This window comes from Tripterygium wilfordii, chromosome 7, assembly GCF_013401445.1.
Source record: "Tripterygium wilfordii isolate XIE 37 chromosome 7, ASM1340144v1, whole genome shotgun sequence".
NCBI classification, from domain to species: Eukaryota; Viridiplantae; Streptophyta; class Magnoliopsida; order Celastrales; family Celastraceae; genus Tripterygium; species Tripterygium wilfordii.
The window spans coordinates 15,079,338-15,098,244 of NC_052238.1; the positions used below are offsets into that span (position 1 = coordinate 15,079,338).

The window sequence follows — 18,907 nt, forward strand, 5'->3', positions numbered from 1 at the left end:
AATTGCTTAGCAGTAACTTTTCATTATTTTACCTTTTTTAATCACTTTTTGTTGTTCCTATTAGTATTTATGCAAATTTAATTGGTGCTTAGCCGTTACTTTTCATTATTTTACATCTTTTATGACTTTTTGTTGTTCCTAATAGTATTTATGCACATTTAATTGGTTATCATTGAAATAACATTGATTTTCCAGTAATTAACATCTTTAATATTATGTTTATTTAATTTTTTAAGATCTTTAATATTATGTTTATTTAATCTTTGGTGGGTCTTTATTATTAGTATTGATGGTTTTCCTATAATTAAGGGGAAGCATTTTATCCCTCTTTTAGCTATTCTCCACAATTCAAGGAGAGACATCCTTGAGGCTTCCATTTTATATATATAAATTAATTGATGATTGATTGATTGATTGATGATTAATGATTGACAAGTACAAGCCAAACGGCTCTAATGATGTAGACAATAATTAATAATAAAATAAACATTTGATTCAAGTAAGTCTAAGACTTGGGCCTAGAAGGAATGGGCTTAGCGTAGGAAGACCATCCCTAGAAGAAGACTGTAAACTAACATGGAGTCCAAGAAGGAAAGCCCAATGCAAGTCCAGTTGTAGAAAACATTGTCTTCAAGGAGAACAACCGAGGCTAGGGCACTTAAAAACCTGCAAACACACACCATGGAAGCTCTTCGCGATCAAAGATCTTTCATTGTTATCCAATCTTCCCTATTATCAAGAGCATGGTTATGGGTAGGTTTTGTTTTGCACATCTTTTTGGAATTTGGAATATTCGGAGCAATTTATTTTTTTTCCTGTTTGGTTGCTGAGAAAGTAGGAGATTGAAATATCAAATATTTTTTTTATGGAAATAAATATAAAATATATATGTTATGAATAAACTATTGAGACATTGTTATTCATATTCATTGAATAAACCGACCTGGAACTTACTTTACATGGGCCTGAAGTACCGTTTGCAAAGGCTCATTTAACATTAAATTTTACATGTTTTCCAGTTCCCGTGCAATGGCTCATTTGACATCAACAAATGTCTAACATAGGTGTAGTCAGGGGTCAATCCAAATATAGCAGTGATCAATCATCTGGCTGGAATGACAGGGGAGGAATTACAAGTAATTCCACTATCGACTATACATGGAAAAACCGTGCCAATACTCTATACATCTGCTCGTATTCAAATGGCTTCGACACATAATCATCCATCCCATGCTTCTTGCATACTTCGTTTGAAGCCTGAATCAAATCAGCCGTCATTGCTAATATTGGTGTGTGCCAATGAGTCACATTTCCAAACATCTCCGGTGATGCTTCCCCGGATGCAATTTTCTCATTCACTTCACTTTCCATGCAGCGGATTAGGCGGGTAGCTTCGAAGCTGCATAATTGAAACAGAAAGTTTAGGCCATATAATTGAAAAAAAAAACCCATAAAACTGGATGTCCATCAAATAAATATTATCACATTGTGGAGCATGCAGATTGATTACCCATTAATTTCTGGCATTTGGAGATCCATAAAGCAAGCATCAAAGTTGTGTGGTGGTGTAAGCATCGTTACAGCAGCCTTGCCACTCTCCACACAGGTAGCATTTGCTCCATATTTCTTTAGAGCACCTTGTGCCACTTTTCTGTTTACCACATTGTCATCCACCACCAGCACTCGCTTCTCTCTTAGTAGACTCGGACAACTTGAAAGTTCATTCTTTTCTTTTTCTTGACTCATGATATAACGACTTCCAAAAGCTTCTTTGATACAAGCGACTAAGACACTTCGAAGAAGAGGCTTTCTCAGCACATGATCTACCAATCCAGCTGACTTGAGCTCAACGCTTTCACTAGTGCTCTTGGAGGTTGTCATTAGAAAAATCTTAGGAAGGTTTCTGAGGCCTTCTGAGCCACCACTTTGTCCGGCCCCTTTCAGCAAACATTGGAACAGAATACCTGTATTTTTGTCCCAAGCATCTTTGTCGATAAAAACCATGGCCAAATTGGTTGAGGCACTGTGGGAAAACAAATAATAATTAATTAACAACACAACACACTCATACTTACCATGGATGGGTCACAAATATAAGTAAAATAATTCACTTCCTCTTCCTCCTAGAAGCCACAAGTTCTAACTCATTGAAGTTGAACGTGTGTCAACAGAAAAGCAGAACAAAGACTAGACTTTTATTCTGAATTATTATTTGCTATAGATAACCCATCAAAAATTCCTCGACCATAATTCTCCAAAATTATGTTGTAAATATATCTCAGGTTCTTTGGATATTATAATGCAAACGTTATGCACTGAATATAGCCCTTAATTTTGATTTGTAGTCACTAAAATTATAATAATTAGAATCTTGCGTGTGTTTCGTACGAATGTTTTAGAATCTTGCATGTGTTTCGTGTGAATGTTAACAATTCATTACAGAGAAAGCTTCGTCTAACCAACCTGGAAGTGGAAGTACTGGATAAGTGCTTGCATGCTGACTTTAGACTGGAAGCTATGTCGACTGATACATCCAACTCTTGAAGATGATATCTAGTGACCTCAGCTCTAATACTTCTATCATCAACTACCAGTGCCCTCCGTCCCCGGAGTTCATCAAAAACTGGATCATACTTTATTTCTATAGATCTCGATTCTCTTTTTCTTAACGCTCCAGTAAATGAAAAGGTACTCCCCACGCCAGGTGTACTTACAAAACCAATCTCACCATGCATGAGATCCACCAGGCATTTACTAATGCTCAATCCTATTCCAGTCCCTCCATATGTTCGTGAAGTGGAACTGTCTGCCTGCATAAAAGGAGTAAAGATGCGATTCTGAGATTCTAGAGGAATTCCCACACCTGTATCCTCGACTGTTACCAACAATCTAATAACTTCAGGTTCCTCTGCTGCGCTGTTTAACTTCTTAAAGTTCTCCCAGCTTTTCCACCTGTCAACTACTGGAAGTCCACTCAATGTATTATATTTTTTATTTGTCGTATCTTCAACTAAACTCACGACTTGTCTCAGCACTGGATCTCTAACTGGGTCACCCACTTCATCAGCTAGATGCACAGAGACAAATATGTGTCCTCTGCTAAGAGAGAACTGAAAGCAAAGCATGTGAGAGTTAGTGAACCAGATTACACTGCCAAATATTGAACAGCCATGAAAAATTGAAAATTAAATGTGTTTCTATTGACAGCATATTATATCTCGAGTTTTAAGGATAAATGTCTTCAGTGTTGTGGAAGATGTTAATATGGACCAATATTGTTGCACCGACTCTTTTCAGACCAATTGAATGAAAAAAAAAATCCTAACCTTAAGTGAATTTCCAACAAGATTTGTAATTATCTGCTGAAAACGTCCAGGGTCGCCAACAACAATTTCAGGGACCTGATCAGAGACGTAAGCGACCAACTTCTCTCACCCAAGGTAACACCCACAACCAAGTTCATGTAAGAAAGGATAACCATAAGTGGCATTTAGGCAACAAATAGTTGATAGAAAAAAGGAAGAAGGTTTTATTTACCTCAACATCTTTTTTATTTGATTCATTCGAGCAAATTGACAGAACATTATCAAGAATATACTGCACATCAAAAGGTACAGCTTCAAGTTCTAGCCTGCCAGCTTCTATCTTAGACTGATCTAGAATCCCATTTATCAGTGAGATCAGAGATTTCCCGCAACTATGAGCATCCTGGGCATACCCCAATTCAACCGGTCCAAGCTCACTATCCATCAGCAATTGCAACATGCCTGAAATAATGGACACCAGTATTCTGTTTATAATTTCTTTTAACATTTCAATGCTATTCTTATTATAACTAGGAGATGTCTCATATACCTAAAACGCCATTCATTGGGGTCCGGATCTCATGGGATACAGTTGCAAGAAACTACAAAGGCGAGGACATTTCAGTAATGGAGCAAGAATTAGGTCCGAATTGAGAGGAAAGGAAAAAAGTATTAACTGCTAAAAAGTTTATACAAAGTCGCTAATTTCGTAGATCCAATTAGCTTGTTTATGTGTTCCTCATAGCGGTGACTAAACATAACTACCCATCTTTGTGAAAATAGAGCACCTGAGATTTTGCAACATCCGCTGATTCCGCACGAACTTTGAGCTCCATCATCTTCCTACAGTTCTCCTCCATTTGTGCAATTCGATTTATGGCCGCAAAGAATATTTCGGCTACCAGCAGAATAATTGCTAGAAGCCCCGATGATGAGCTTATTGCTATCCAAGGTAAGGGAGCCTTTTGCTTGAACCTGCAACCAATGGAGAAATGAATGTGACAAAACAGGCTTCTCATGTCTAGGTGCTGATATTTTGAATATAATAAAGATCTACCTGCAATGCATCTCATGCTTTCGCGATGAATCTCCAAAATCAAGGTTACTGGTATGCAATATACCGGTGGTATCAGTAATTTCATCACCGTACATTTTAATTGGAACTGATGCATTAGTTGTATCATAGACATGCACAGAAATTGTTTGCTTGCTGGCAAGTTGTTGCAGAAGCTGCTCTATCAGAGATGGCACATCATATGATGCGCCTAGATAACTGTATGAATTGTGCCAAGAAATAAATATTACTAACACGTGGAATACTTAACAACAATAAGCAACGGGTTCCCAATGACAAGACATCAAGGATTTTCCAAGAAAACAGAATTACCCAGCAGTAGCTTCAACACGTTGTTGTGGTGTAGAATATGCAGGAAGAACAGTATTATAGACTGCAAAAGTGAGTATAACACCCAGATGATTGGACTTCAAAAGCATAATGGGAGATGTCAGAACACCCTTTCCGGAAGCCCTCGCTCGCAAGACATTCTCACGGTCTTCCTGTATAATAAAATGATCAATTGAATCAACTTACGGGGCATTTGGTTCATAATTGTGTGAGATGAGCACATGAGATGAGGAGGAGATGAGTGCGAGGTGAGTGTGAGTGTGAAATGAGTATGGAATAAGCATGGTCATGTTTGGTATAAAATAAAGAGTGAACATGAATGTGAAAATGTTAATAGTACTAACAAAGATAAAAGTTTTTTACACATTAAAACTCATTCTCCCTTGTGGAGAATAGTCATTCTCACCATTTTGGTGAGCTTGGTTATTCTCCACAAAGCGAGAATAGGAGATGGAATGAGTTTGAGATTCCACCCTCCAAAAACTCAATCAAATAAGAGAATATCTAATCTCACTCGTATCTCACCCTCATCCCCTTAAAACACCAACCAAATGCCCTGTTAGATAAGGATTCTATGGATGCTCTCTTATAGATGTGCTCTCAATGTCTATAGTTTGAGGAAACTTGAGAGTTTTTTTTTTTTAACTTAAGTAATAATATTGGATAAATTTCAAAAGGGTAAATACCTATAAGAAGCTGAAAATGGCCAACCATAATAGCATGATAAGAGCAACAGCTAGCTGCTTGCATATTTGAAAGCAAACTGAGTGCAAAATCACCGTCTTTCCAGTGAAGGAACTTTAAGCAGCGAAAACCAGACGCGTACCTTTCCGGACATCATGTCAATGGAGACAACATGGGACACAGTTTCTTGGGAAAATATAACAGGTGCATATTCATCTTGAACGGGTGCAGGATCTAACTTCTCTGGAATGCACTCTTGAACTTTACTCTGGTCTTCAGTTTCCATTTTCTTAATTGTCCATCCATTCTGCTTTTCAAATTTCGCTCTCTCTGAATGAGGAACTCTTAAAGCGTAAGCGATACCCCTAGTTAGTGGCCTCTCAAAAGCAGTTCTCTCAGTATATAGAGCAAATGTTTTCTGTCAAATGAAGCAGACTTCACGATTAGCACCACAGCGACAGCAAAAACTTGTTGCATGGAGTAAATGGTAATGACATGCTTCTTGCCGAAGCTATTTGAAAATCATGGAATAATACATTTTCCAAGTTTTACCATACGAGCAAATGCGACTAAAGATCAGAGGGATCCATTGATGGCAAATCTCTAAAGGAAAAGCATAACTGTTGTGACTCTCTTACTGTAGGGAATAGATTGTTCAATAACAGTTTATTTGACACATGATAAACTCTAAACTCTTCATCTAATTCATTTCATAGATCAACATAGAACAAGCAAACAAGATTCCCTTTTTTTTTCACAGAGAACTTCACCTCTCACATTCTCTTGTGCGGCTACTATCTCCACATTCACAACCCTAAGAGACATACATATTGGAAAATACAATTATAACCTAAAGGGAAATTACTAAAGAGGACAACAATAACAGACAGCATAAAAGGCAAAGTGCAATTCCACCAACACTTAAGAGACGAGTCATCACATTGGTTCATTCACAAGTTACCCAAAAATTACAGACCCCTCGATGTCACCAGAAACTGAAGAAGCACTAAGGAAAATAAAATAGACAGTGGGTTACCTGATCAATAGCAGAAGGGTTTTTGCCATGGTGAAATGTGGATACAAGAATTGCCAATGAATGGACATGGCTCATGCTCGCATTGAACCAATCCTGCAACATTCTAGCTCGTTCTTCACACATGTTGGCTAAAGTCACTTCTCGTCCCAAAATGTCTTTTCTATTCAGGTACCAAAACAACCAATTACACATAACAATCCCTAGCAAGACAAATACTACAAGGAGCTTCTTACTCCACTTCCCAGCACCTTTAGGAGCACTTTGGGGTTGCTGCTTCTGCCAGTGTTGTGTCGCTGGCTCCTGCTCATCTATCTTCTGCTTTTGGTCATTCAGTTTTACCCTACATCCAGATATTATGCAGCTCAATATCGGAATTATTATTCCAAAAAGGAGCCACCACCCTCCTTTCACCAGCAACAAGGACAGAATCTCGCATAAATCATTTTTGCAGTACATTATTGCAATTCTTTGCAAAATATTATGTTGAAGGCAAAACAAACCATAAACTGTTGGCTTTATAATTAGTTGAGGTCTCTAGTAGGGTAGTCTGGTCTTTTCCCTTCTAGAGGGCAGTTATGTCATTTCACGTTTTTTTATGTTTCCTTTATGTTTTCCTAGGGTTTGTCCGAACGGTAGCACTTATCATATATAGGTCTACCCTCCATAAACATACATATATATGTGGCATGCCACATAGGAAAGCTGAGTAGGAAAATTCAAAAAAATTAGATAAAAAAGCGGGATTGTGAAAACTGCTCTCTGACACACATACACACAAACCGAGACCTAAAACCCTATAGTTGTTTCCATCTCCTCTCACACACATACACGCAAACCGATTCTCCAATAGAGAAGATGAGAGGGAACACGATTCTCTATAGGGAAGCCGTCTCCGTCGCCTGGAGTTCCATTGCTAAACCGATATGAGGTTTACATAGATCTTCAAATGGAAGAATAAGGAAGAAAGGTACGAACCCATTGCAGTATAGATCAAACTAATTTTTGGTTCAATAAACATCATGGATATAAGAGAAAAAAAAACACTGGATAGCTGATTTTGTAACAATATTCATGATATTACGCTTGTTTGAGGTCGATGGAAGTACTAATTTCATTGTTGGGTTGAATTTTTTCAATTATTTTGATATTTTCTGAGTTAATGGCATGTAATTAATTGTTGTTTTGAGATTTATGAGCTCAATGTCATGTAATTACATGTTTATTTGAGAGATTTACAGTTTATGAGCTCAATGATCGATGTGGATTTAGTTGGAAATTTTTTGAGCTCAATGTCATGTAATTACTTGTTTGTTTGAGAGATTTACAGTTTATGAGCTCAATGATGCATTTAGTTGGAAATTTTCTGAGCTCAATGCCATGTAATTACCTATTTCTTTGAGAGATTTACAGTTTCTAAGCTCAATGATGCGCATTTAGTTGGAAATTTTCTGAACATTGCTATGTAATTAGTACTTATAAAAACACTGTGTTTAATTCATAGTGTAGAATGACAAAAATAAGGGCACATCGGGTCAAGAAGCCACCCATTGAATCAACAAAAAAGGACCCTGCATCAACAAAAGAAAGAAAAATGAAGTCTAACCCACCGCAGTATAGATCAAACCTGTTTGGCATACAATCCTTAATATGGTGAATATGGCGAATACAGTGATGTGTAATTAGTTTGAAGGCCATGTGATATGGTTCGTTTGAAGGCCATCCATGTGAATACAGTGATCCAAAAATTGCACGTTTGATGTGCTTAGTTTTACATTGTTAATTCATGTGAATACAGTGATGTGTAATTAGTTTGAAGGCTATTTATTTTATCCCTGTTATACCATAATTACATTGTCTCTGTTTCATTATCTCAATATGGCAAAAATGAGGGCGATAAGGAGCCATAGAGGAAACTATGAATCAACTAATAAGGAACCTGCAACAACAAAAGAAAGAAAGTGGAATTCTAACCCTCTCCATTATAGAGCTCGTCTAATTCACCAATTACCGAATGACAATGATTATTCATGGGATGTGAATTTTTGCAAAGTTGTGCAGATGATTAACAAGTAGTAGAGTAGTTGGTTTGTCTTGTATGGGTGGCTTTTGTGATTATTAACTGTAGTTTTTGGCAATTACACTGCTATCAACTATAATTACAATAACGTTGTTGTTAATTATTGTGTCCATCACTTCAAATACATTTCTAGTTTTTATTATTTTCTTTCTCCATTTTCAAATACCCTGATGTTCAGTTATTTATATTAAACAACTACCAAATTAACCCCTTTTTTGAAAGGTAATTATATACTAATCCAATGTAACAAATAAATGGTCCAATATAATAAGAGTTTGCATCATTAACTTCTTTTACAAATGACATATAAACATATGGGACAACGTAATAAGTCACTATGACATATGTGACAGTGTAATTAATCATTTTATCCATTTTCGATAATGCAATAAGCTTATTTAACAGTACAATTAGGCGCGGTTACAGCGTAATATGATACATTGATAGTGTGATTATCCACTGGTACATATGTGACATCGTAATAAGTCACTAGGACTTATGTGGCAGTGTAATCAGTCATTTTATCCATTTTTTGACAATGCAATAAGCTTATTTGATAGTATAATTAGGCACTATTATAGCATAATAAGGTATCTTGACAGCGTAATTATCCACATGTAACGTCAAAAGCTGCCTTTACAAAATACAAACTGAACACAGACAAAACATAGCAGAATTCCCATATTTCTCTCTTGATTCAACATCACTCAACCTCCTCAATCTTTGGGCCTTGGACACCATCACTGCCAATAGAACCACCACCATAGTCACCACGTACACCCATAGACATATCACCTCTAGAACCTCCTCCACCACCCTGATACATCTTAGCAAAATGAATCAACGGATCCAAGGCGTATCACTCTACCTGCATCTTTAATCGATCGATCTCAAAGATGAAAAAATGATGATAAAGTCTAGAGCACAAAAGATTTAGCCCAACACCTAAACATGAGATCACTGACAGAAGATTGATGAAATAGATGTTCGATTTGCGTCGTAGGATGTGAGGACGAAGAAACGCTAGCTACCTTACAACAATGGCATAACCCAGGAGGAAAGTATATGAGAGAGAAGAATAAGATAGACTTAGATGAGAGAGAAAATAAAGATAGGAGAGGGAAGCGTGATAGTATTGAATTCTGAGCAGCAAACCTATTAATTCCAACTATTAATTTTTTTAATGTAATCTATGTGGCATGATGACATGTCATGCCACATAAATTATGGATGATTATGTACAGCAACTTTATGGAAGTTAATCATTTTCGAACAACGAAAATGTTTTGTATCCCTACTAAATTTGTCCATAACCGGCCATAACCAATTTGGCATGCCACATTGGCAGTACATGCTGGCTACTTGAAAAAAGAAATCTTGTGACCACGTTTTTCCTGCTTCTCTGTCTTTTTCTATTTTCATGTTTCCTCTTTCCTTTTCGAACTTTCTCTCTCAACGGCTCTACACCCGGCTGGATGATTTCATCTCATATTAAGGTTTTCGAGCACCAACCAACAACAAAAGAGCTAATAGAATATGTGGAAACTGTTGTTAATAACAAAGACTCAATTCGACGAAACAATAATGCGGAAACAAAATAGAGAAGAAGAGCAAGACACAAGATTAACGAGGTTCGACAAATTGTCTAATCCTCGGGCGAAACCAATGAAAGTTTCACTAATATGAACGAAAAGATTACAAAGAATTCTAAGAGACAAGTTCTCTTATGCCAAGAACTACCCAAAATCTCACCCGAAATTACAATCAACTCTCTCACACTCTTCCCAAACAATACGGCAAACAAAAACGCCAAAGTTGTCGAAGGGTTGCTACAAAGAGAATAATATGTCGAACTCTTGTTTGTATATTATCTCCCTAGGGTTTACAACATATAGCCTATTTATAATATATGGAGAAGTTTAGATCGCCTTAAAACCTAAAATCAGTAAAAAATCCGAAACCGAATTGGACTAGAATTCACCAAAATTGTTGCTGTCGTTGAGCTACCATGTTAAAAATCTTGCCCGAGACTGAATCAACATCAACCGTCCGGACAGCCACTTGTGGTGTCCAGACAGTTGCAACTCTGCAGTAAAATCAGTAACAAGGCACTTCATTTTTCACCAATTAATTTAACAATCTCCACCTTGGCGACAAACAAAATAAAGAACTCCGAACCAATAAAACCGAAGAGCCGAAAACCAAAACCAAGTAACCTCTTCAACCAAGCGAACACTTTTGACTTCTCCACAAAACCTCCAATTCTCTAGGGACGAATATTGACCACATCCAAGACGTCTTTGGACTCTCCAATCAATACAAGAACCTCACCTATAGTGATAAAAGCCTACTGACTAGCCTTACTTGCCTCGACATTCACCGCCTTATCAAGTGACTCGGAAGCTATACCTCCCATCAAAGAATCATTGACCTGAATTCTTTGGGAACTCTTAGCCACTTGTGGTGTCCTGACAATTGCAACTCTGCATTAAAATCAGCAACAAGACACTTCGTTTTTCACCAATAAATACAACAGTAACTATTTCGACTATGACATTCATGGCAATCGTGTTGTAGTATGAGTTGATATCATGGTTTTATATGAGTTCGTAGATCTGGTTGAAGTTGATAGGATTATTCGTTATACCTCATGTTTATGTTGTTGGTGGTTATTATCTAGGTTTTTTTGGTGTTTCTGATTTACCATTTGCATGTATTTGTTTGACTATTTCGCCGTTCGACTACTTTATGCTTTGAGTAGTCAATATTTTTTTAATTTAATTATGTCAATTTAGTGAAATACTTATAGATGGAACACTCGTTCGCTACTTATTAAGTGGCATAATTACTTTTAAGCATATAGTAATTACATTTTAAGGCTCAGAAATACGAATGCTAATTACCGATGTTATTTACTTTTAAGTTACAATATATGGTAATAACTACACTTGCCAATGCTATTGCAGGGAAAATATGGATGTCGCTGAAGATGTTAATAAGAAGGAAATAACTGATCATTTGGATAGAAATGATGAATTGTTTGAGGTGGTTGAATCAAACATTGCCCGAAAAGCTATTTTTTCTGGTTCAAAAATTTTGCAAATATAAGAGTGTGTTTGGTTTACCTGTTTTCTAAGTGTTTTCTGTTTTTATTTTCTGAAAAATAGAAAATATTTCAGAAAATACGTTTGTTTAATAATTTTAAAAAATATAGAAATAGAAAATAGAAAACATAAAAAAAAGATGTTTTCTAAAAGTAGAAAACACGTTCACTTTAAAAAAGACAGGATTCTCTGTCATTGTATCTCATCTTCCGTCGTCCGTGTTCGCACCCAAAGTTGACGTTAGAGATCCACAAGCGAATCTACCTATGATGAATAAGCATTTTGATGAGAGGGACCCACGTGCACCTGTAATCCTCCCACAGTCTTAGATGTCCTATTAATTCCTTTTTTTAGAGTATAAGTAGGTTAATTGTTAAGGGCTCTACTTTTTTTAGTGTTTGAAAATTCACACCCCCATTCATATCAATTATATTGTCCGCTTCATATCAATTATATTATTCATTTTGGATTGTTCAGTTCTTGTGGATTCATCGGATTCGCATGACTTTGTTTCTCCCTGACTAGCAAATAGGTCAAGGCCCAACTCACTAACTAAAAAAAATGCTTAGTTGATATGTTAGGAGTGAGTTTTTCTTATAAAGAAACAAACGTTCCACATCTTTCTTGACGTGGGACTTCTAACATTTATGTCACATGGTGGGGCTACGGCCCAGGGTTTGGATCTAACCCCAAAGGTCACAAAGTAGCCCTTGTGCTGAGAATTTCTTAGGTTATAAAAACAACGATCCTTATATAATATGTGTCAAAGTGAGAAAAAAATCATCTTTGTTTTTTATTTTAATTAGTTAAAAAATAATATGATTAATAGAAAATTAAAACAGAAAAAAAATTTATGTATTTCAAACCAAACATGTTTTATAGAAATAGAAAACAAAAACAAAAAATAGAAATGGAAAACAAAAATGGAAAATAAAAAACAGAAAATAAAAAACAAACCAAACCCGTTCTAAGATTTCTAAAGGAGAAGACGACCCTATTTGGACGATGCCCACTCTCAGACTGGGAGGTTAGGACAGTTCCTACCATTTATTGGTAAAATAGACACCATCATCGGGTTTGGAACGAAAAATCTATGAATATATATGAATTAAGTTAACTAAATATATTTAATACATATATATTAATAAAATGTAATTGAACTCGGTTCACGAGTTCTGAAGGCGAATATTCGATCAATCTAACGTGCAACTGCATTGCCAATAAGATTAATTAACAATAAGAGTCACATGTGATCCTAATCATGATGCGGTGTGAAAGTATGGATTGACTAAGCCAACATAACTTAGAATCTATCAAAAAAAATTGAGAGAAACTTTAAAATAACGTTAACTTATTTTATTTCAAAGATTCAAAAATTAGTGGAGGAGCCTAATGTAGAACAAGTAGAATAAAAAGGTCCATTAGTTTAAGGCCTATTAATTTAAGCCCCCTATGTTAGGAGACCCATCTAAGTTTATTTGGTGGTTAAGTTTTTAAGTTTACTTGTTTATTAAGTTTTCTTAGGAAAGAAGCTATTTACTTGGAGGTCAAGTTTATGGGTCTATATAACCACCATCTTGTAAACTTTTAAATTAATTATCTTTCATTCTATCAAATATATCAAAACCCTAGAGAGCTTTCTTTCAATGTTACTCTTTTAATCAAATGTTGGTTTGATTGTTATTGTTTCCTTTGTTGATTCTGCCTGCGGTAGATCCATATAATCCATATACTATTTTGGAATTGTCTTCAACTAATCGACACTTGGATTCTCTAATTATAGTTTGTTAGTGGAAGTAGTATATGTTTATCGTCTCTACTGGAGATGTTCTTATTACAAAGCACTGGCAGTGGCATCATTTTACTTATTCAGAGATTACATACTAAAACAGTAAAATAAATAACGCCACTAGACTAATGACTCTGCAAGCTCAATTGTCCGAAACTAGGCCAGACACGGTGTTGTTGATGAAGATTTATAAACTGAAAGATGAACAAACTTAAGTTATGAACCCTAACCCAAGATGTTTTTCCTTGAAAAAGACATTCTGATACTTAAATCAGAAAAGCAAGAAAAAAGCCAACAACTCGAATCACCAAAGCTGTTTAGCCGGAAAATATTTGTTGTCTCAGTCTCATAATGCTGGGTCCCACCTCACAAGAATACATTGATGCCAGCTTAAGTAGACGACATACTCGGTGCCTCCTTCGGGACTTGCATACCATAACAAATCATTATATTGTTATTTGTTATCTCAAATCAATCAGCTTAACTAGAAGATAATGACATGTTTGGTGGCTAATAATGCCCAACGAGTTAAGTATAAAGGTTAGAGAAAATATGATGAAGTGAATTGTATTAGCCACACCGCTTGATGTGTTGTTATAAATACAGGACAATTATTACAAGGATTTGGATATTTAACCCCCTCTATTTTAAACCCCTCCCTTAGACTCTAGAATATCATGACATGTCATGTCATTATCTGTCCCCGTCTCACATATAAAAAATAAAAAATATAAATGTCATGTCATGTCCCCGTCTCACACACATATATATATATAAATATTTATATATACATATACTAAACATATATATATATCTATAAGAAAAATATCACATTCTTAATTGTATTTTTTTCATATTTTTTTCACCCAATTTTTTTATTAATTTAAATGCTTTGATTTTGATTAATATTTTTGGTTTTTATTAATTTATTATTTTTCCTTTTAATTTTTACGTAAATAAAAGACAAATTTTATTTTTTGATATTAATTTGATAATTTTTCAAGACAGACAATAATTTATTCAAGCACATGAATAAAAGTTTCGGAAGAAGATTTGATGAATCCATATGAGTGCATGTACGCATCTAATCGTTCCGTATACAGAGTAGCCCATGCAGCTGCGCAAGTATGCCTATGGTGAACCCATTCGGGTGTGATGGGAGGCATTGGATAATCTCTTGTCAAACCAACTTTGACATAGTGATTACCATTTACGTGCCCTATAGCGATGGTAATGCGCTGATAGGGAGGTGGAGGAGCTGTACGTAGTGGTAGATATGTCTAACTCTCTGCATGATGAAGACCATGCTACATCACATTGTATGCAAAAGCAATCAATATACCTATGTCTGGCATTGTCATCCAGTGCTCAAATGGTGCTACAACAACATCATCTCGAAAATAGTTCAATGAGTGTTTAACACTGTATACCCTCTTTTCACCGCCAAGTATTTCAACATATTGTTTCCAAATTGCGTCCAACTCTGCCATCTGGTTATACCGGACATTGGGCCATTCATCTTCCCCATGATCAAGACACACAGCTATCGATCGAAAGTCGTAATTTCCATCAGTTTTTACATCTTGTGCGTCCCTATTGTAAGGACGCAATATAGTTAGAAACTGATCAATATAGGATCGTAAAGAGTAGTTTTCCTTTCTCAGCATCGAAGTTTCTTATGTAGAGAAAGACTGAGTATTGTAAATTGAGGAGCAACTGTGTCTCGTTGGTTCATAAGATTGGAAAAAATCGTACTCAAAACTCTTCGATTCGGGGCGTCCGGATGAGGAACTGTGTCTGTGAGACTCCAAAGGCTAAACAAAATCACTCCCATCAACAACAGATGCAGTTGGATTGTTACAGATGGTGGTGGCTACCTTTTTCTTTGTGCGCGGACGCCCTCTAGCGTTGTTCTTCACAGCCGGTTCACGGAGAGAAGTTGTTGAAGGTTTGAATATTTCCCTCAATTTCCTTAGCCAACTCACTTTAACATGTCTTGGCTGCTGCTTGAACTGTTCTGTGAACATTTGTACATCAGCGTTACAGTCGACGTCATCCTCTTCAAGCGACTGACATTGCATTAGATCAAGCTTTCTCCAAAATTTATCAATGGCATCAAGCGGTACAGTATGACCTTTGCTCACGTACATGGCTTGTTCGTGAGCACACGGTAGTCCGTAGCTCCTACGAAGGTGACATCCGCATTTGTTAGCAATCTCTCCAACATCTTTCTACCGCTCAAACTCGATCAACATCAGAAGCAACGCCTCGATTGAAACAAAACCACATAAATCCCGAAGGTGTTTTATATTGAATTGGTGTTGGACGATGGTTCGGCTTTTCTCAATGCTAGCTTTGATAGCTGTGTTCTGAGACAAGATAACCTGATGAATCCACGACATGGATCTCTCCAAGTCTGACTGTGACGAGCACAAATATCTTTTCAGCTTAGCATGCTGACTCTCGACCCTATTAGTCTTGTGGTTCCCGAAATGCAGATATCTGTCTATCCAAGCATATACAAACATTTCCTTATATGGTGTCAGCCATACATCTTTCAGATATTTCATCACTATTGGGAACTTCTGTAAGACTACTTCAAGGCGTGCTATATTACTCATGTACGCGCTATCATTTTCAGACTCGAGCACTGTAGTCCACATGCGGTAGAATGCATTCCAAGCTCTTTTGTCTTGCATTAATGGCTTGCATTTGGTTAAAATACTTTGATAGATGTGCCATCTACATAGTAGTTTCGAAGCCTCGGGAAATACCTGAGCACACGCCTTTATCAACCTCAACTCTCTATCCGTAATGATAACTCGTGGGCTAGAACATCCATGCATTGCAGATCGCAAACATTCCAAAGCCCAAGTATAATTGGCCACTTTTTTTGAGTGTAAATATGCGAAGGTTATGCAAAAAGTCTGACTAGTTGAAGTAACATCGACAATTTCAAGGAGAGGCAACCCATACCTATTTGTCTGATATGTCGCATCCATCAACAACACATGCGGGAATGCATGCACTCGATCTAGCGAGCCAGGATGTGCAAACAATAAATCTTCGAGCTCATTGGTTGTATGGTTTGCCAGATAATCGAAAAAGTATTCATTGTCGTTGAGGAACGGGAACACAACTTGCATCTGTGATTAACCCGATCTCTCAGTGGTCTTGTGTTTCTTGTGTGCATTGTATATGGTTCTGATGGTGCTGACGTTGTTTGAATCTCGCTTTTTCAACTCCGTCAATATGTCCTGTGAGTTGGCATTTTGCTCAGACATGTCAATCATAATTTGAATTTCAGATTCAGAAAGTCGATCGGGGTATGGATGTCCCTCCATATATGATGCAGGATCATGATTATGCTCCGCACACACCACCTCCACCATCCAATCATCGTCTAGCTTCATTTTCCTCCATCTCAATTTGAACGGACATTCTATTTTTTTCGTGCCAGTCTGCTTCGTTGAGGGTTTCTTGCTTTGGTAATTGCCACCGCGATCACATTTGAATTGTAATCTGTGTTTTTTACCGAACCCACCAAGATCTGATCTATAAATGACGATGATATATCCCAATTTACGTTCGGTTTGTTGAACCCATTCGATCAACGATTATCGTGATTTGAACACCTGATAATGTGTTAGTTATTATTAGAAATTTATTAATATTCATTCAACATAACAAAAGAACTCATATTTTGATTGACTAAAACATTATACCATATCAGTTTCAAATTCACATCTATCATCAACTTTGATATTATCTGCCATCTCGTCCGCATGTTCGTCTTCTTGCTTTATTTCGACCGAGATAAAATCACCCCTATCAACAATATAATTTACACCGAGTATGTGTAGAAAAACACTAAATAAAAAATATTTACTTAAAAATATTAAATCAGTATTTGTATTTACATGTTCACTTGAGCTGTTTGGCAAATGGTAGTCGAAAAGATCGCTCAAGTAATTCATATCCACAATAGATCTCGGTTGCACTTCTTTCGGATGCTGGTGCGGCTCTATAAGCTGTTGTTGTCCCTTCTTTTAGTTCAATTCTTTATTGATGGATATACACATAGAAAGAAAGAGATATATATAGGTAGATATGAGAGAGAGGAGAGACTGTCAAGATTCTCATAGGCATGCTCATGAATAATATAAATAAGGATTTAGGGTTTCGGCATGCTCATAAATAGTACTCTTGTCGGCTTTATTTTGAGAATCTTGACATGCAAAATGTGACAACGGTTTTGCTTTGAGAATCTTGGCATGCGAAAGCCGACAAGTGCACATGCAAAATATATGATAGATTGATAAGATGTGATAGGTAGGTTATTAGGGGGTCTGAATGGTGCAACCCTTATTACAATTTGTTTCCTAGAGATAAGGTTGCAGTGTTTTATCTGATATACACAACCTAATCATGAGAAACAAAATTAACTTGTTACAACAAATTACGACAAACATTATCTACTAAAACTATATGATATTAAGTACAATCACTTTTTAAGGTAATCATTTTCTATTTTACTTCTGTATCTTATCAGTTTAATGTCTCAAGTCACTCATTTTTAATCATCCTGGTAAAAAGAACAGTGGCAATTAAATTAAGGGTGATGTTATATACACCCTTATTTTTACTTTTCACACCTCCTTTTTTTGGGATTGGAGTATTCATGATTTTTTTTTAAAATCAGTGAAGACCACGATTTGACTTTGTCCTACAAATCATTAGAGCTTTATGAATTCATTATTTTTCTAATAAAAAAGATGGGATTCACGTTTATATTATTATTCTTTTACACCTTTTTTATTATTTGTCTTAGCATTTATTTACTTAACAATTTTATTAATTTAATATATATTATTATTTTACTTAACAATTTTTTTAATAATTTGACTTACAAAATAATTTAGATTTTATTAATAAGTCATATTATTAATACTTTAAGATAATTATTTTAACTTCGATATAAAAATATTTAATAATTTATACCAAAAACTAATTTACGTGCTGAGACTGGTGACGAAAAATCAAGAAAATTAATTAAAAATTAATTTAACCACTCTATGAAAGGCACACTAATAAAACTAGTTTACGTGCTTAGATCGGTGACGACAAAAAAATATCATTTAATTTTCTTAATAAATTTAAGTTTATCCAAGTGGGTGACAGTGGGAAGCCAATAAGAAGATAGAGAGAGTGTGTGTGTGTGTGTGATGGGTGGTCCAAATTTCTTAGTACAATGATATGATGATAATTCTGATAGGTAAGTAAGTAGGTAGAGGTAGAGTGGAGTGTTTTGGAACAACTTTACTTTTACAGAATTCATGTCCTGACTTTTTCGAATTCCTGATTAGACTCGTGTCTTTCCTAGTCTATGATTGATTGAAGAGAGAGAAAGAGAGAGACCGATTGATGGCTCAAACATGAAATGATTTGACGTGATGTGACATGATGTGGGGTGTAAGAAGCAATACATGGGGATAAATAGCAACGCC

The 18,907-nt window shown here is 36.0% G+C and overlaps 1 protein-coding gene across 2 annotated transcripts; it reads right to left on the reverse strand.

Moving 5' to 3' along the window:
• Window positions 1-872: 872 nt before the first annotated feature.
• Window positions 873-6,126, reverse strand: LOC120002890 (histidine kinase 2-like). Of its 2 annotated transcripts, none has more exons than XM_038851750.1 (10): window positions 5,537-6,126; window positions 4,693-4,862; window positions 4,363-4,578; window positions 4,094-4,280; window positions 3,856-3,907; window positions 3,538-3,767; window positions 3,327-3,425; window positions 2,464-3,110; window positions 1,511-2,023; window positions 873-1,399 (listed from the first exon to the last, which is right to left on the reverse strand). In XM_038851750.1, exons 1-10 carry the CDS (start codon window positions 5,678-5,680, stop codon window positions 1,153-1,155), a joined length of 2,505 nt encoding a protein of 834 aa, XP_038707678.1. In that variant the 5' UTR covers window positions 5,681-6,126; the 3' UTR covers window positions 873-1,152. The 2 variants fall into 2 exon arrangements, with proteins under 2 accessions (XP_038707678.1, XP_038707679.1); XM_038851751.1 differs by lacking the exon at window positions 5,537-6,126 and adding an exon at window positions 5,397-5,525.
• Between the last annotated feature and the right edge of the window lie 12,781 nt (window positions 6,127-18,907).

Excerpts from the sequence above, each read along its gene's own strand:
- LOC120002890 (XM_038851750.1), bottom strand. The coding sequence starts at position 5,680 with ATGGAAACTGAAGACCAGAGTAAAGTTCAAGAGTGCATTCCAGAGAAG. Across the intron at positions 4,579-4,692 it reads CGTGTTGAAGCTACTGCTGG|TTATCTAGGCGCATCATATG; the intron begins GTAATTCTGTTT and ends CAATTCATACAG. Across the intron at positions 3,111-3,326 it reads TTGTTGGAAATTCACTTAAG|TTCTCTCTTAGCAGAGGACA; the intron begins GTTAGGATTTTT and ends CTTTGCTTTCAG.